General features: G+C 39.3%; 1 protein-coding gene across 4 annotated transcripts in view; it reads left to right on the top strand.

Moving 5' to 3' along the window:
* The window catches only part of GHR (growth hormone receptor), a 344,216-nt gene that overhangs the window by 282,600 nt on the left and 41,572 nt on the right, over positions 1-20,044 (top strand). For all 4 annotated transcript variants that reach the window (XM_008992116.5, XM_035291616.3, XM_054252271.2 and 1 more), the window contains 2 exons: positions 10,223-10,352; positions 16,120-16,292. In XM_008992116.5, the coding sequence (XP_008990364.4) occupies positions 10,223-10,352; positions 16,120-16,292 (303 nt within the window). The remainder of the gene's footprint in view (positions 1-10,222; positions 10,353-16,119; positions 16,293-20,044) is intronic.

The raw sequence follows: 20,044 nt of genomic DNA, 5'->3' as shown, positions 1-20,044 counted from the left end.
ATTTCAGGAGGAGTACCAGCATAACAACTTTTTTTTTCATAAGTTGTTGGGGTACAGCTGGTATTTGGTTACATGAGTAAGTTCTTTAGCAGTGATTTGTGAGAGTTTGGTGCACCCATCACCCGAGCAGCAAACACTGCACCATATTTATAGTCTTTTATCCCTCGCCACCCTCCCACTCTTCTCCCCAAGTCCCCGAAATCTATTGTATCATTCTTATGCATTTGTGTACTCATAGCTTAGCTTCCACATATCAGTGAGAACATACAATGTTTGCTTTTCCATTCCTGAGTTTCTTCATTTAGAATAATAGTCTCCAAGGCCGGGTGCGGTGGCTCACACCTGTAATCCAAGTGCTTTGGAGGCCAAGGTGGGTGGATCACCTGAGGTCGGGAGTTCAAAAATAATAGTCTCCAATCTCATCCAGGTCACTGCAAATGCCATTAATTCATTCCTTTTTATGGCTGAGTAGTATTGCATTGTATATATAAATATATTACAATTTCTTTATCCATTCAGTTGATGGGCATTTGGATTGGTTCCACAGTTTGGCAGTTGTGAATTGTACTGCTATAAACATGTGTGTGCAAGTATCTTTTTGAATAATAACTTCTTTTCCTCTGGGTAGATACCCAGTAGTGTGATTCCTGGATGAAATCGTAGTTCTACTTGTAGTTCTTTTAGGAATTTCCACACTGTTTTCCATAGGGTCTGTACTAGTTTACATTCTTGCCAGCAGTGTAGAAGTGCTCCCTGATCACTCTATGCAAGCCATGCAGATGTTGATCTACTGTTTTTTGATTTTTTGATTATGGCCATTCTTGCAGGAGTAAGGTGGTGTCACATTATGGTTTTGATTTGCATTTCCCTGATCATTAGTGATGTTCCCTGAACATTTTTTCATGTTTTTTGGCCATTTGTATATTTTCTTTTGAGATGTGTCTATTCATGTCTTTAGTCTACTTTTTAAAGGGATTATTTGTTTTCTTTGTCACTGTTTTGTTTTTGTTGTACATTCCAAATATTAGTTTTTTGTCAGATGTATAGATTGTGAAGATTTTCTCCCACTCTATGGGTTGTTTGTTTATTCTGCTGACTGTTCCTTTTGCCAAGAAAGTTCTTTAGTTTAATTAGGTCCCAGCTATTCATCTTTGTTTTTCTTGCATTTGCTTTTGGGTTCTTGGTAAAGAAATCCTTGCCTATGCCAATGTCTAGAAGGGTTTTTTCAGTGTTATCCTATAGAATTTTTATAGTTTCAAGTCTTAGGTTTAAGTTCTTAATCCATCTTGAGTTGATTATTGTATATGGTGAGATGAGGATCCAGTTTAATTCTCCTACACGTGGCTAGCCAATTATTCCAGCACCATTTGTTGAAAAGGGTGTCCTTTTGCCACTTTATGTTTTTGTTTGCTTTGTTGAAGATCAGTTGGCTGTATGCATTTGGATTTATTTCCAGGTTCTCTATTCTGTTTCATTGATCGTCTATGTGCCCATTTTTATTCCAGTGCCATGCTGTTTTGGTGACTATGGCCTTACACTATAGTTTGAAACCAGGCAGTGTGATTCCTCTAGATTTGTTCTTTTTGCTTAGTCTTGCTTTGGCTATGTGGGCCCTTTTTGGTTCCATATGAATTTTAGAATTTTTTTTTCTAATTCTGTAAAGAATGATGATGGTATTTTGATGGGATTGCATTGAATTTGTTGATTGCTTTTGGCAGTATGGTCATTTTCACAATATTGGTTCTACCCATCTATGAGCATGGGATGTGTTTCCATTTGTTTGTATCATCTATGATTTGTTTCAGTAGTGTTTTGTAGTTTTTCTTGTCAAGGTCTTTCGACTCTTTTGTTAGGTATATTCCTAAGTTTTGTCAGTTTGTTTATTTGTTTGTTGCAGCAATTGTAAAAGAGGTTGAGTTCTTGATCTGATTGTCTGTAGTCACTGTAGGTGTATAGAAGAGCCACTGATTTGTGTACATTAATCTTGAATCCAGAAACTTTGCTGAATATTTTTTTATCAGTTCTAGGAGCTTTCTGGAGGAGTCTTTAAGGTTTTCAAGGTAAACGTTCATATCAGCAGCAAACAGTGACAATTTGACTTCCTATTTACCAATTCAAATGCCCTTTATTTCTTTCTCTTGTCTGATTGCTCTGGCTAGGACTACCAGTATTATCTCGAAGAGGAGTGGTGGAAGTGGGCATCCTTGTCTTGTTCCAGTTCTCAGAGGGAATGCTTTCAACTTTTCCCCATTCAGTAGTATGTTGGCTGTGGGTTTGTCATAGATGGCTTTTACTACATTAGGGTATGTCCCTTGTACACTGATTTTGCTAAGAGTTTTAATCATAAAGGGATGCTGGATTTTGTCGAATGCTTTTTCAGCATCTATTGAGATGATCATATGATTTTTGTTTTTAATTCTGTTTATGTGGCATATCACATTTATTGACTTGCATATGTTAAACCATCCCTGCATCCCTGGTATGAAACCCACTTGATAATGGTGGATTATCCTTTTGAAATGTTGTTGGATTTGGTTAGCTAGTATTTTGTTAAGGATTTTAGCATCTCTGTTCATCAAGGATATCAGTCTGTAATTTTCTATTTTGGTTATGTCCTTCCCTGGTTTTGGTATTAGGGTGATGCTGGCTTTATAGAATGAATTAGGAGGCCTCCTTCCTTCTCTATCTTGTGGAATAGTGTCAAAAGTATTGGCACCAATTCTTTGAATGTCTGGTAGAATTCTGGTGCAAATCCATCTTGTCCTGGTGTTTTTGTTGGTGGTGGTAATTCTTTTGTTTCTACTCCAATCCTGCTGCTTGCTACTGGTCAGTTCAAGGTATCTAATTCTTCCTGATTTAAGGTAAGAGGGTTGTATTTTTCCAAAAATTTATCCATCTCTTCTAGGTTTTCTAGTTTATGTGCATAAAGGCATTCATAATACCCTTGAATAATCTTTTGTATTTCAGTACGTGAGTTGAAATATCTTCTGTTTCATTTCTTAGTGAGGTTATTTGGATTTCCTCTCTTCTTTTCTTGGTTAATCTTACTAATGATCTATCAATTTTATTCATCTTTTTAATTAATCAGCTTTTTGTTTCATTTATCTTTTGTATATTTTTGTTTCAGTTTCCTTTAGTTCTGTTCTGATCTTGACTATTTATTTTCTTCTTCTGGGTTTGGGTTTGGATTGTTCTTATTCTTTAGTTCCTTAAGGTGTGACCTTAGAATGTCAGTTTGTGCTCTTTCAGTCTTTTTGACATAGGCATTTCCAGCTATGAATTTTCCTCTTAATACCACCTTTGCTGTACCCCAGAGGTTTTGGTAGGTTGTGTCATTATTGTCCTTCAGTTTGAAATTTTTTTAAATTCCATCTTGAGTTCCTTTTTTGACCAATGGTTATTGGAGCAAGTTATTTAATTTCCATGTATTTTCCTGGTTTTGAAGGTCCCTTTTAGAGTTGATTTCCAGTTTTATTCCACCGTGGTCTGAGAGAGTGCTTGATATAATTTCAATATACTTAAATTTGTTGATGCTTGTTTTATGGCCTATCACATAGGCTTGTTTATAGGCCTATCTTGAAGAAAGATTGCTGCTTGTTTATAGGCCTATCTTGAAGAAAGTTTCATGTACCATTGAATAGAAAGTATATTCTATGGTTGTTGGATGAAATGTTTCATGTATATCTGTTAAGTTCATTTGTTCCAGGGTATAGTTTAAATGCACTGATTTTTTTCCTTGACTTTCTGTCTTGATGACCTGTCTAGTGCTGACAGTGAAGTATTGAAGTCCCCCACTATTACTATGTTGCTTCTATCTCATTTCTTAAGACTATTAGTAATTGTTTTATAAGTTTGGGTGCTCCATTGTTAGGTGCATATATGTTTACAATTATGATATTTTCCTGTTGGGCAAGACCTTTTACCATCATATAATGTCCCTCTTTTTCTCTTTTAACTGCTGTTGCTTTAAAGTTTGTCTGATATAAGAGTACCCCTGCTTACTTTTGGTGTCCATTTGTATGAAACGCTTTTGCACCCCTTTACTTTAAGTTTACTTCTGTGTTAGATGAGTCTCCTGAAGACAGCAGAGAGTTTGTTGGTGGTGAGTTTTTAATTCATTCAGCTGTTCTGTATCTTTTAAGTGGAGCATTTAGGCCATTTACACTCAATGTTAGTATTGAAATGTGAGGTACCATTACATTCATCATGCTCTTTGCTGCCTGTGTACTTTGTTTTTGTTGTTGTTATTTTTTGTTTTTAACTTGTATTTTTGTTTTATAGGTACTGCGTGATTTATGCTTTAAAGAGGTAGAGGTTCTGTTTTGATGTGTTTCCAGGATTTGTTTCCAGATTTAGAGCTCCTTTTAGCATTTCTTGTAATGATGACTTGGTAATGGCAAATTCTCTCAGCATTTGTTTGTCTGAAAACAACTGTATCTTTCCTTCATATATGATGCTTAGTTTCACTTCATATATGATGCCAGAGAAGTTTTCCTCGATTATTAGCCAAGATACAAAATTCTTGGCTGATAATTGTTTTGTTTGAGGAAGCTGAAGATAGGGCCCCAGTCCCTTCTAGCTTGTAGTGTTTCTGCTGAGAAATGTGCTGTTAATTTTTTTTTTTTTTTTTTTTTTTTTTTTTTTTTTTGAGACAGTGTTTCACTCTTGCTGCCCAGGCTGGAGTGCAATGGTGTGATCTCAGCTCACCACAACCTTCACTTCCCTGGTTCAAGCAGTTCTCCTGCCTCAGCCTCCCAAGTAGCTGGGACTATAGGCACGTGCCACCACACCCAGCTAATTTTTGTATTTTTAGTAGAGTCAGGGTTTCACCATGTTGACTGGAATGGTCTCGATCTCTTGACCTCATGACCCACCCGTCTTGGCCTCCCAAAGTGCTGTCATTACATGCGTGAGCCACCGCACTCAACCAAAATCTGCTGTTAATCTGACAGGTTTTCCTTTATAAGGTATCTTGTGGTTCTATCTTACAGCTCTTAAGATTCTTATCTTCATCTTAACTTTTGGTAACCTGATGACCACGTACCCAGGCAATGACTTTTTTTGTGATGAACTGCTCAGGTGTTCTTTGTGCTTCTTATATTTGGATGTCTAGGTCTGTAGCAAGGCCAGAGAAGTTTTCCTCGATTCTTTTCCCAAATATGTTTTCCAAGCTTTTGAATTCTCTTCTTCCTCAGGAACACCAATTATTCTTATGTTCAGTCGTTTAAGACAATTCGAAGGCTGGGCGCAGTGGCTCAAGGCTGTAATCCCAGCACTTTGGGAGGCCGAGGAGGGTGGATCACGAGGTCAACAGATCGAGACCATCCTGGTCAACATGGCGAAACCCCGTCTCTACTAAAAATGCAAAAAAATTACCTGGGCACGGTGGTGCGTGCCTGTAATCCCAGCTACTCAGGAGGCTGAGGCAGGAGAATTGCCTGAATCCAGGAGGCAGAGGTTGCGGTGAGCCGAGATCGCGTCATTGAACTCCAGCCTGGGTAACAAGAGCGAAACTCCATCTCAAAAAAAAAAAAAAAAAAAAAAAAAAAAACAATTCGAGACTTTTGGGAGGCTTTGTTCATATTTTCTTATTCTTCGTTCTTTGTCTTTGTTGGATTGCATTAATTTGAAGACCTTGTCTTCAATCTCTGAATTTCTTTCTTCTACTTGTTCAAGTCTATTACTGAGACTTTCCAGAGCATTTCACATTTCTTTAAGTGTATACAAAGTTTTCTGAATTTTTGTGTGATTTTTTTAGCTATCTATTTTTTTTTTTGGATATTTCTCCTTTCACTTCTTACATTGTTTTTTTTTATTTCCTTGCATTGGGATTCACCTTTCTCTGATGCTTCCCTGATTAGCTTAATAACTAACCTCCTGAATTTTTTTTCAGGTAAATCAGGGATTTTTGTTTGTTTGTTTGTTTGAATCTATTGCTAGTGGATTAATGTGATTTTTGGAGGTATGTAAAAGAGCCTTGTTTTGTCATATTACCAGGGTTGGTTTCCTGGCTCCTTCTCATTTGGGTAGGCTCTGTCAGAGGGAAGGTCTAGGGCTGAATGCTGTTGTTCAGATTCTTTTCCCACAGGGTGCTCCCTTGATGTAGTACTCTTCTCCTTTTCCTGTGGATATGGCCTCCTGTGAGCGGAACTGCTGTGATTGTTGTCTCTTTTCTGGGTCTAGGGACCCAGTGAGTCTACCCAGCTCCGGGCTAATACTGGGGGTTGTCTGCACAGAGTCCTGTGATGTGAACAATCTACAGGTCTCTCAGCCGTGGATACCAGTGCCTGTTCCAGTGGGATGGTGGTGGGGTGGAGTGCAAAGGAATTTAGCTTTGGTGGCTTAATGCTCCATTTTGTGCTGGTTGGCCTCCTGCCAAGAGGTGGCACTTTCCAAATAGCATCGACTGTGGTAGTATGGAGAGGAACAGGTGGTGGGTGGGGCTTTATAACTCCCAAGATTATATACTCTTTGTTTTCAGCTACCAGGTAGATAGGGAAGGACCATCAGGTGGCGGCAGGGCTAGGTGTGGTTGAGCTCAGACTTTCCTTGGGTAGGTCTTGCTGGGGCTGCTGTAGGGAATGGGGGTGCTGTAGGGAATGGGGGTGGGATTCCCAGGTCACTGGTGCTATGTACCTAGGAGGATTATATTTGCCTCTGCCGAGTCATGAAGGTTGTCAGGGAAGTGAGAGAAAGCCAGAAATCACAGACCTCACCCACCTCCCAAGCAAACCAAAGGGCCGGTCTCACTCCCACCATGCCCCACATGACAGCCCCAAGTCTATTTCCAGGTAGTGGGCAAGATGGGTTTGAAAACTTGCCCCAGGCTACCTGCCTCCCAGCTGCAAAAGAACGGGCTTGGTTCTTCCACTATTTGTGGAATCTGCACACTAGCTTTGTGCCCTCTCCCAAGTTCTGGTCAGGAGGCTTCCTGCCCCATTCAAATTGTTACAAAGTTCAGCTAGAGATTTTCTTCTCCCTGTGGAGTTTTACCCCCTGGGTAAATGGGAATCCCACCCCTATTCCCTGCTTCTCTTGCCACCTTCTCTATGGATCTCCATGGTACCAGACCAGAGGGGGCTTCTTGGGGACCCACTGAGCTCCTAGGACCTTTCTGCTGCTTCTACTTCTGTATTTTGCTCAGCTCTCTAAACTGACTTAGCTTCAGGTAAGATTGAAAACTTCTGCCACAAACACACCTTCAGTTTCTCCAGTGGGGGTGTGTGTTCAGCAGAGGGTCTCTTTCCCACTTCCACAGTTGGGGTACTCACAGTATTTGGGGTGTCTCCCAAGTCCTACAGGAGCAGTCCACTTCCTTGAGAGTGTCTGTGGATCCTCTCAGGATTACTGGTTTGGTCTTACGGTCAATCCAGAGCTTAAATTAACAATGCAAGCCACCACATGCTGCTCTGTCCAGAGCTACAATCTAGTCCTGCCTCCTATCTGCCATGATGATCCAGGCCACAACTTCTTAATTAATTAATTCTTATTGCCAGTTGATAGTCTATCAGTTTAGGCAAAAGTATCAGTTGGATGTACTACTTTGCACACATAGTTAAAATATCTTAGCTCTTCAAGCATTCATTATAAAACATCATTGTACTCTTCTAAAGTGACAATATTCATCATATCCTCCACATGCCCTCCTGAACTACACTCTTGGGAGTTCATACCACATGTTCACTCCTGATACATCTCTGCTAGAATTGATCATGGAATCTAACAATATGGAAAGCCACTTTCTCAGTCTTACATCTAACTTTATTTCTCTACAGTAGTGGTTCTCAAAATGGGCTATGCTTTGCAAGCACCTGGGGAACTTTAAAAAAATCACAGTTGATTCAAATCTCTGGGAGCAGACTAAGGCATCAGTACTTTTTAAGCTCCTCCGTTGATTCCAATGTGCAGTTACAGTTGGGAATTGTTGCTTTTGGGACATGCCAGGTTACTAATTTCTGAGTGTTGTTTAAGGGAATGTGTGAGCTCAACATTTCTCTTGTAGGAATTTTTTGAGAAGCAAGAGAGATTGGGGAACAAAATAGCTACTATTTTTTGCTAGTGCAAAGAGATTAGCTTGAAATCACACGGACCTGTGTTTTAATCCCATCTATGCTACCTTTGTAAAAATGGGAAACTCACTTATCTCCCCTCTAGCTTTACCCATTTCTACATTGAAATAAGACCCACTTTCTACAGTGGTCGGTGTTAAATGAGATCATATGTGCAAAGTGTTCAATATGATGTAGTACGTAACATGATAGGACATAGTAATATTAACTAAAGATATCACTACAAATCAAAATCCTTATTTTCAAAATTAAGTCTCCAAAGAAGAAATGAAAATGAATCCCAAATCTGTTGCCTAGATTTTTGAGTGCCAAGCAGGATTATTGCTAATATTTCATCAGCATTATCACTAACCAAAATGAGTATTCCAACTTAACTCATTGCCCTTAGTAATAATTCTTTTAGGGACAAAGATAAGCTCCCTTAATTGCAAAATTCCTTTCAGAGGTGCTATAAATGGATTTTGAATTACACTGTCTTTAGGTTTAACCTTTAAAAATAATAAGAAAGCAAGAAATATTACTAGTTCAGAAATGATTTTCTGTTCCTTACTTATCAGAGAAGACCTGAGAGGCTATGGTAATCATTTTTTGTCTTCATAGTGAAACAAAATAGTAAGGTTCTAATAGCATTTTTAGACATAGTGAAAAAGGTGCTCATTTTACGATTATGGCAGTTCCTCTCAGAATGCCTTAAGATGACACTAAGGAGTTGGACTTTAGGAATGCTTCAGCCAGAATGGCACAATGGTACTAGATGGGACAAGAGGTCATTAAGGAGGAACTAAGCAGCCAGCCACAATATATTTCTTTTTGTGTCCACTTTCTCACACTCACTGTGATAAATTCCATTTACTAAGAAAAGTGGCTTATGTCATTCTTGGGCACTGCTTTCAAGTTCTGATATATTAGATTCATTTACTCTATGTTAACAGCATTCAAATGTTTAGTAAAGATAATTACCTCTTGCCCTTTTTTCCAAGTTAATCCACCAGCTTTGTCCTGTGCTTCAGGCTCTCCCATAAGGCTGCAATCAAAGTGTCAGCTAGAGCTGTGGTCTCATCTGAAAGCTGGATAGGGAAGGATTGGCTCCCATGTTCATTTACATGGTTGTTGGCAAGATTCAGTTCCTCAAGGGTTTTTATGCTGAGGGCCTCTGCTTCTTGCTGGGTGTTGGCCAGTGGCCACCCTTAGTTCTGTGCTGTATGGGTCTCACCACACAGCAGCTTACTTCATCAAAGCCAGCAAGAGGGTCAGTCTGCTGGTTAGAAAGAAGTCTCAATCTTTTATAACCTAATCATAGAACTGACATCTACTCCATGCTGCCATATTCTTTTGATTAAGAGTAAGTTATTCAAAGGAATGAAATACATAAGGCTGTGAATGAGGGAAGATAGGGATCAAAAATCATAAAAAGAAAAATGGCCCTGTAGTAAATGCTATGGTTCCCACACTGCATCCCCCATGTCTACCTGATGTCAGCACAATCATCTATGGTGTCCATTTGCTACTATGCATCTGGCCACTGTGTACCTGAGTGTTCAGGTGCCTGCCTCAGCAAAGACCCTCAGCTCATATGCAGGTACATCCTAGAATTGCATGGAGATGAACATTGCTGAGGCACACTTCAACCAGTGGTTATTGGGAGTGGCAGGTAAATGTCCTAACCTCTCATCTTTCTGCACAACAGTGGTGGTGTATATTCTACACAGCTTCTCAGAGGAGCCTCAGTGGGATTGGACCCCATTAGCCACTGTAATAACTAGCTCAGTAACACACACAAATTAGTTGTTCTCCCTTTCCTTCCCACTCTCCCCATTCACTCACTCCTAGTTCCAGAAGTCATCTTCCAGATGAACTACCTGTGTCCACATCCTTATTGCTAGCTCTGGTTTCTTAATAGACCTTAAGAAATCCTTGGAATAAAAGACAAAACGGTTTGTCTCTAGGATCAAGGGCTGACACTGGCAAGCAACAGGCTCTAAAACTATGACCCAGGAAAAAAACTTTTCTGGAAGACATCAACATCACCTCCTAGACACAGAGTATGCTGGCTTCATCCCAGTAGTTCCTTTACACATTTTAAATATGGGTCTCATTAGGATCATATATAACGCACCTGATTTCATGCCTTGCCTTTTCTTTTCATTCTGCAGATTCTTCTAAGAAGCCTAAATTCACCAAGTGCCGTTCACCTGAGCTAGAGACTTTTTCATGCCACTGGACAGATGCAGTTCATCATGGTTTAAAGAACCCAGGACCCATACAGCTGTTTTATACTAGAAGGTGCTGTCCTCATGCCTTTCTGATTTTCCTTTCTATGGATGTACCTACTAAAGTACACTGAGTCACATGTAGTGTAGAAATGGAAGTGATTTGTTGTGATTTATGTAATAGTATCATTCACTCATTTATTGAAAAAAATATTAATCAAGACCATCCTATGTGCTGAGTACTATTTTAGGCACTGGAGATATAGTAGTGATTACAAAAAGACAAAATCCCTGGTCTCAGGGAGATTTCCTTCCAACACAGGGAGACAGACAATAAAAATTGAATAAAATGTCAGCTAGTAATATAGGTTATTAAGAAAAATAAAGCCAGAAAGCAGCATATCAGCAGTGTGTGGGAGTGTGTGTATGTGTGTGAGTGTGTCAAAGTGTGGGTGAGAGTATGTAGGGATACACATGGCCATGTGCATGTGGATGAGAGTGTGTGTAAGAGGCTTGAGTGATATTGAAATGGGAGGTCCTAGGAGACCTCTCTATTGTGGTGCCCTAGACCAGAGACATAAGTGAAATGGGACCGGCCACATGAATATCTGGGGGAAAGGCTATCTAGGCAGAGGAAATTATGTACAAAGTCCCTGAGGCAGTCTTGGCATATTTGAGGGAAGATAAAGGCTAGCACTGAAGGCACAAGATTGAAAGTGAGGATAGTGATATGGGAAAGAATCAGAGAGTTACTTAGGGACAGACTATGCCAAAGCTTGTAGGCAAGGGCAAGGCTTTGAATTTTACTTTATTTGTGGTGGAAAACTATAGGTGTTTTTTGAAAAGACGTATGTTTTAAACATGCAACTTGGTTTCTAGGCAGATAATACACTATGTCTCTTAAATATATTTAATAAAAGACTATATTACTTTTCCATTTTTACCAATGACCCTCTAAAATAGCAGAGGAAGGATGAAACAAAGACCTCTCAATATAGGTACCACCCAAGTTGTTTATTTCTTCCCCTTCACCTGGTATTATTTTCATTTTTGTTTACTCTTATTCTGTATATTTTTACTTTTTTTTACATTTTAGGCTTAAACTCCTCATTATCTCTTCATTTCCACCCAACTCAGAGAAGACCTAAGCCGAGATATAGGGTTAGTAAGGACCCTTTAACCTTGGCTCAAGTTGTTCATTAGTCAGAGGATGATGTTGTCTATCCCACAGAGGAGCTGGGAAAGGGAAGGAAGATGCTGCCAGCACTTAGGGATATGAGCTCAGAGCCAACAAACCTGCACTTCAGTGTAGTTCTGCACTTTCTCACCAGGGAATATTGAGAAATTAACCAGTTTGTATATAACTAAGCCTCCTCATTTGCAAAAAGGAGATAATGGACCTGCCTCATGGCTTCTTGTGAGGATTGTCTTAGATAACTGATGAAAACTACTTAGCACAGTACTTAACACATAATGAATACTCAGTAAATGGTAGCTGGTATTCTTATTATTGGTACTATAGTGATAATTTTAAATAATTATAATGTATAATTCCAGTTCCTGGACTATAAAGATGACTATAAGTGGTATAAGACCATTTATACCTATAAATTATTATAATTAGTGTAATTATTGGTATACAGCCATTTTAATACAGAGCCACAGCTTAATTTGGAGATGAAAAATACTTTGAGAACCTTCCCCACCTTTCAGTGTAAGAGAGGTCTCTTAGATGAAGTGAAGTGAAGATGAAGTCTTTGGGCACCAAGTATACTATATGTTTCCTTAAGGCTGACACCACAGAGAGAGTGTGGCCAGTAAACAAAGTTGATTTCTATAAATACATTCAGACACGAAGCTAGCATGTTTGATAACATTTTTTAAATGTGTAGAATTCATTATGTTATTTGTAAATAAAGAAAAAGAGAGGAGACTTGGTGCGATTTTCATACTTGAGCTCAGAGAGCCAGCTCAATTTTTATGAGCAAAATTAGCCAAACTGTGGAGAAAAGTAGCAGAATAACCTCTTAAACTGGGTCCACTTTATGAAAATATTTTTTGCTACCTCTATATTTACCAAATTTGAAATTAGCAAAAAGAGAAATCCAAAGGAACAAAGATTTCATAAACATATGTCCCTTGTCCTCATCAATCAGGGCCATATAACTATCTACAGGCATCTTATGTACCTCCCAGTCATTTAAGCAACCCTGGTTCAAACCCAGGATCTATACAAGCAAGGAAGCTGCTGAAGGTGTGACTGGGTAGAAGGAAAATTTCAGACATATTCAGAAGGATGTCTTAGTTTTTGCCCTGGTAGTGTTTGGAGTCCCAGGGGAATAAGTACAACCTCATGATTAAGTGCCAACCCAAACTTAAAAAATTAGATTTTTGTGTTTTTTTCTATAAAATATAACTATTTTGAATATCTTAGCCAAACTACTATAAGCCCACAGCCCAGTTTGTCTGAGAAGGGTAGAACTGAGGGATTAGGAGGATCAGGACTGGAATACCCTAATGAGTGTACAAATAAATTCGACTTCTCATTGCCCACTTCACAAAGAGGACAATACGAATGCACTTTCTGACTCTTGTCATTGTTATTTAGAACTCAGTTGCTAGGCAACTCCTGATACTATAGAAATATGCCTCGCATCCTGACACAGAAATAAAACTATGAGATGATTTTATCCAAAACCAGAGTCAGTGAAGGCAGAAAGGAGCAGAGAAGGGAAGTGCAGTTGTTTCCGTTTACTTGCCTGAGTATCTAAAGCACAACGGAATGTGAACATGTCAGACTGTCAACAGGACAGTTCAGGCATAGCCCTACAGGCAGATGCCTGGCTCTGCCCCTTGCCAGGTAGCTGGCAGAAGAGGCAGCCTCCGCATGTTAGGGCAGCTGACCCAAAATAGTCTCTGCCATCCTGTGATGGCAATAGTGCCAAATTCAGTCTCTGAGCTTGCAGGGCACTCAGGATGAATGCAAATTACAGGCATGGCAAAAGGAGGCTCTGGAAAGCATGTTGTAGCTGCTCTTCTCTCAGCTCCTTTCATGTAAAAATGTGTGCTTTTAAAGGAAGTGGGCATATGAACACTCAGTCCTTAAGGCTGTATTCCCTACCTCTTCCATACCCATTTAACCCCCTTCAAAAATTACCCTAGTCTTAACAGAAATTTCATTTTCTATGAAAGATTGTGTGGAAAATTAGTGGGAATAAAGGGCACTATTACTTTTATTTTTCTTAAACAAAAGAGTTAAATTTAAAGCCAAAAACATGAGCTTTCTGTCATAAAAACAGCTGCTCTTAAAACATAAATGATGTTTTATTTTTATTATTTATTTTCCAATTGGTTGTCTTTAGATGACAAACTAAATGAAGTTTAGTTTGCTCTTTATTCTTATTTTTAATAATAGCCTCTTTCTATGGTTCTTACTCCTTCCATTTCACAAGATAGTCTGGGAGCAAACCTAAACCACTTAACTTTCGGGAGTAAGAGCAGAGGGTAACTTCCATAGATTGATTTTGGTCATCTGTAGAGACATTCAACCCAGTGAAGACAGGTGACACTGTATCTGTTTTATGAGCTCATTTGGGTTCTTGTCTACATTTAAGAGTTTAAAATATAAGTTTTAAATATTTATTTAAAACAAAATTCAATATCGGTTCATGAAGAAAGAGGTTGGAAGTTGTGTTTTGAACTAGCTGTTCCTGATCCATCATGCTTAAAATAAGTGCTTTGTTTGTCCTGTGGAGTTCATGGATTTGGGATAATCTAAACAGAGTTTTTTACACAGTCCTAATGGGTGCCAAGGTGCTGACATGCCACTGTTGAGAAATTTTGTGAAACATGAAAGAGCTAATCTCCTTTTAGAAATCCAAACCTAGTAAGCATTATCTACATCTTTGGAACATCTTAATACTTTGAGTTTTCTAACGTTTTTACTATCACTTATGCTAAATACATTTGATATCCCCTCTATTGTGTGAAAGCCTCATTTTCTGGGTAATCTTCTTACAACTACTCTCTTTAATGCACTCTTATTCAGTTTGAAATTAAATATCAAATTAAGCATACTATAATTTAATGAACCACCTACCTAATCTTAATTTTTTAAATATTTTTCTTCTGACTCTAAATATAGACACACATACATACACACAAACACACCTTATCTTTTCTTCTGCCTCAGTTCACTGGGTAGCTGGAATTACAGGCACATGCCACCACACCGAGCTAATTTTTGTATATTTAGTAGAGATGTGGTTTCATCATGTTGACCAAGCTGGTCTCAAACTCCTAACATCATGATCCACCTCCCTCAGCCTCCCAAAGTTCTGGGATTACAGGCATGAGCCACTGTGCCGGGCCAGCATATGCAACTTTTAAGAATCTCAATCAAAGCAGCATTTCACTGTCTCAGACCCTGGAGTCTCTGCTATTTTAATTCCAATTTCCTTCCAACAGCTGAGGAGCAGCTGTCTCAAGGACCCCCTGATACTACACAAGTTTTTTCCTAGTACCAAGCAGACCAGCCTGAGAAATAGCTGTAAGAAGGAAATATGCATCTTCTCCCAGCTTTGCATCCCTTCATTCCAGGCCCTGCCTTCCCCACAGCCTGATGTGTCCTTGTTGTCCACTGTTACCCAGCACCCATCCCACAGAGGGATGGTCCCAAACCTCCGTAGCCTGGCCTTCGAGCCACTGGTGCCTCTGCCTGCACAGGGCCATTCCTACCTCATCTTCCACAACCACAGATTCCATGGTTTCATATCCCTTTGACTTACAAAGTATCTTCTCAACTAACAGGCTACTGAATGATAGGGGATAATGAATTACCTCACCCAAGTAGCAATTCTAAGAAAATTTTCCCGTCATTCCATTGCCTCTTGCTCCCCATAGCACAGTCAGGCCCATACTTCCTTACCTTAATCCCTTTAACCTCTCTGTTTCCTCCCTTCCTTGCCATATTGCCATCTATTAAACTTTTACCCATCCTTCAAGAATGCTTAAAACACACCTCTATCTTGAAGCCTTCCATGAAGAGCCAGAGCAATCATTCCCTCTTCCGAACATTTAAGGGATCTAAAGAGCACTACCAATGAGCACATACCCATATTACTTTGTAATACCATTTTTTACTCCTTCCTTCTGAGGCAGGAGGAATTCCTTAAACATCTATGAATCCCCCATAATGTCTGGTGTCATGTTCTAGACATAATCAATTCTCATTAAATAACAATGGAATGAATATGAGAGACCCAAAAAACTACTCAGATGGGAGTTTCCGAGTCTTCTTTTAGCCTGAAATTAGGGGACCAAATCTTACTTATCTTTATAACTGCACAGTGTTGGTGATGGATATAATGCATCACTCTGCCTGGAGCACACATCAGTTTGTCTCCTCAGTTTCTTCTACCATAGACTGGGGAAACAGCCAGGTCTAAACCTTCACTGTTCTCTGGGATTCTCTAGTTTGTGGGGTGACTCTCGGTACTGTTTTAATGAACATTTTTAAAATTCCCTAAGTCTCAGAACCTTCATCTATAGAACAGGGATAATAAAGTACCTACCATAGGAATCAATTTATGAGCAGGCATAGCATATGCATTCAGTAAACAAAAGCTTTTTCCATAGGCGAAAGTACCAAATAGCCTCATAACCATCTTTAGACACTGATGATATTGTCCACCAATGTGATACATCTCATGAATGGTGTTGCTAAAATACCTCTTCACAAAATATTTGTGTTCCAATTTATTGAATCAGACTATCAAGCAACTTACTTGGACATAAACATGATTTTTGGAACAATTAATCTTCTTAACCCTCCCTTTTAGGAACGCTCAAGAAGGGACTCAAGAATGGAAAGAATGTCCTGATTATGTTTCTGCTGGGGAAAACAGCTGTTACTTTAATTCATCGTTTACCTCCATCTGGATACCTTACTGTATCAAGCTAACTAGCAATGGTGGTACAGTGGATGAAAAGTGTTTCTCTGTTAACCAAATAGGTAAATCACAGGTTTGTGTTTCATTTGCCATAGTTTTAGACTAAATAGATGGGGAAGCCTGCAATGTCCAAGTATGATCAAATAGGAAGACGTTGTAACCATGTTCTAGATACATGGAGATATGTTTTACAGGAGATAGGATCAGCTGGTGAACAAGAGGAAAAGGGTGGGGGGCGGGGCTTAAGTTGACTTTAACATAAAGCAGCCTGGCAGTAAATGTTGTGAAGAAAAGAATAGGAACCTTGTGGAGTGTTTTCCTTGAGGATATCTTTGAAGCTGGGTTGTGTTTTTATCTACTACTGCAAAGGGTGAACTTAATGTATTCTTAGGATTTCTTATATCCTAATTATTTAGTAGGATGATTATATTCAGATTCACTGAAATATGTTGGCCTTTGACCTCTACCATTGCTATAATCAAAGCCTAGATTTGCTTTATTCCAAAGCACAATCATTCTGGAATGTTCCATTTGCAAAGCAGCCACAGTCGCTTTAAAGACATGTTTATAAGATCTCAGAACAAACACCGGAGGCAATCAGCTCAGTGAACTAAGTGAAAGAGCCAAAGAGAGGCTCCTTTGCCCATCATGTGGACACAAGGTGGAAACAAAACAAAGCAAAACAAACAACTGTAATTAGAACGTTCATGTTTATACCATAATAGTATCAACAGCAAAATAGAAAGAATCCAAGAAGGACTTTGTGTAGCTGAAATTGGTGCCTCAAAATCTATCCATAAAAGCTCATTTGTTGCCTATAGGAATTCCTTGCTGTTTCTCCCAAATGTGTTGTTCTTTTATGTGGTTTTCTAGGCATCAGCAGACTGGAAGAGATATGAGTATGTGGCTAGAAGTTACAGATAGAAACAAATAAAATCTAATAACCTGACTTTAAGGGAGAAAATTAAGAGAACTGTATCAAGCAGTAAAGGTAACCAGATTGCTTTGGAAAGGCAATTTAGTATGTGTCCTTACATCAGTGGGTATGGCTGTTGAGCTGAAACTAGTTGAGATAGCAGAATGGGATAGTAGCAAGAATACTGTTTTAAAACCCATATTCTAGCCCTGTTCTCTGCCAATAGCCTGTCCTACTCATTTACCTGGCTGAGTTTCACTGAGCACCTGTCATATGTCAGGCCCTGTTCTGGTGGGGTTGGTTATGGAGTAAGTATGATACAGTCAAGGAGGAGAGTCAGGCATGTTCACAAATAATTACAGTTTAGTGCGATAGGTGTTAACCTGGAAATGTGTGGAATGCAGGGCTGCAAAGGTGGTGGCCAAATGCATGAATGATTGACTAGACCTGAAGGATGAGGAAGAGCTGCACAGAGATGGTGACAGTTTAGTTACCTCTGAACAGGAATTGGACTCTCCCTATTTTTAAAAAAGTGGTGACCCACAGTAGTCAAAAGCATGAGTGAGTGTTGCCAGGTACCACAGTGAACTGTGCCTTTCAGTAACTACTGAGTTCCAACAGTAACAAACAGCACATGTTCAAGGACTCGGGAGCAGTTCGGAAGCCCTTCCAGTCAGCTGGAGAAATCATCAGTAGTCTTTTGTGCCCCAAAAAAGAATTTGGACTTATCTGTCACGAGGTATATTTGAGGATGTTTAAATAGGTAAATGACTTGAGGATAGTAATAGCTAATAGTCACAGAAGTCAGGTGTAAAAACCATCTTTTGCAATCTGCACTTTACAGATAACAAAACCGAGGTGCGGAGCAGTTGAAGGACTAGTTCAAGTCAAACAGCTAGTAGGTAGAGCTGTGATTTGAGCCTCCAGCATCCATGCTCTTACTCTTGAGGCAATGAAGTGCCACTTGTTGCATTATTAATGCCTCGAAGCAAATAATCTTGTTGCATTGTGGAACATAGATTGGAGTGGGATGGACTAGAGGTAGAAGAGGTTAAAAGACTGAGATGATCAAGGAAAAAGATTATGACAGGCAGTTACAATTAGCACAGTTGTTGAGGGGGGGAGGTGCTGAGAGTGAAAGAGAACAAAGAACTAAGGTAACCCTAGTAGATCTTGAGAAAGGTGTCAATCATTACAAGCCTCAGTATATGGTACTCCTCTGTGAGGTATATATATACTCCTCTCCTCAGTATATATATATATATATATATGTGTGTGTGTGTGTGTGTGTGTGTGTGTGTGTGTGTGTGTATATATATATATATATATATGGTACTACCTCACAGAGATGTTCTCTGAACTTAAAGTACTACGTTAGTTAGACATTTGTCATTCATTCAATTCATTCAGCAAATATTTATTATGTTCTTCCCTCAGGCCAATCAGTGTTCTCTACGATGGGGATAGAAACTTTCTTCTCTGGTGGGATTTAATCTCGGTGAGGGTAGAAAGCAACAATGCTATGGAGAAATGTAGGAAAGGAGGATAGGAGTGTTGGAGAGGTTGCAGTGTTAAATGGGGTTTTCAGCATTGGCATCCCTGAGTCAGTGGCATCTGAATAAAAAAGAATTAGAGAAGATAATTATGTGCGTGTCTCAGGGAACAGCATTTTAGCAAGGGGGGACAGCCAGAGGAAAGATCCCAAAGTAGGAGCATGCTTTTCCTCACTCAAGGAATATAAGGCAGGTGGTGGAGTGGGCACAGAGTGAGCGGGGAGACTGGCATGAGATCAAATTCCACAGACAGGACAGTCAAATCCACAGAACCATTGTAACGACTCTGGTTTTCACTTGGAGTGAGGAAGGAAGCCTTTGGAGGGTTTTAGATGATGAGTGATGTGATCTAATGTAGGTGTTAGTAATCACTGTGTCAGTGTGCTTGAGGATTGCCTGGAGAATAGACTGGAGGGAACAAAGACCAAAGGAGAATAGTGGAGAGACAAATGCAGCAAGAAGAGTGAAAAAAGTTAATGGCTAGGACCAGGTTATAGAAGTGCAGGTGGTGAGATGTGGTTGGATTCTGCTTATATCTTGAAAGTACAGCTGACGGAATAAGGATTAATGAGGAAAGGATGAGTTCATTGTTTTTATCCTGAACAACTATAAGAATTGAGTCCTTGTTAACAGCAAAGGGAAGGAGAAAAAGAGAGCAGGTTTTGGAGAGGAAGATCAAGGGTTTGTTTGGGGATATATTAAATTTCAGATATTTTTAAAATATTTCACAGGAGTTGTCAATACAGCATGTATGTTAATACAGCATTATACAGTATGTATAATGGTAAAGGAGAGGCCATTATTATGCCTGTAAGGGTGGTACCAAGCCTTTTCCAAAAAGACCTTGTCACATATCCTCTATTTTTCAAATGCAGCATAAGTAATAAGTTATAGAAAATCTTCCTTTAAAAACATTTCTATAGTTTTGTCACTTTAAAACTTTTGTTTTCAGGATTCCTTAATCCCCAACAATTCCAGAAGGGTGAGGAATTACTGCCATTATATTGGCATATGTAGTTTGGCCATTTTGCATATCCTTCCAATTTAATTTTCAAAATGTAGTCATGATTCATCAAATTTTGACTCCCTCTGTTTTTAAAAAAAGTGGTATCGACCCCACATGGGTAACAGCATACTCCTCCACCATAAGGTCTGTTTTCACTGTTGGTGCACACAAGAGCTTCCCCCTTTGGCCACCAGATGTGACAGCCAGTAAGAGCTCCTCACTGTGTATATCTGTAGACTTATCTCCAGTCAACCCTAGGGATGCACACTTTGCAACACTCTAAATGACCTTCTATATATGGCAAAAAAAAAAGAAAGTAAATTTTACTCTGTATCTGCA

This window comes from Callithrix jacchus, chromosome 2, assembly GCF_049354715.1.
Source record: "Callithrix jacchus isolate 240 chromosome 2, calJac240_pri, whole genome shotgun sequence".
Taxonomy (NCBI): Eukaryota; Metazoa; Chordata; class Mammalia; order Primates; family Cebidae; genus Callithrix; species Callithrix jacchus.
Note: the sequence above shows the minus strand (reverse complement) of the source record. Positions and strands in the feature narration are given on the sequence as shown.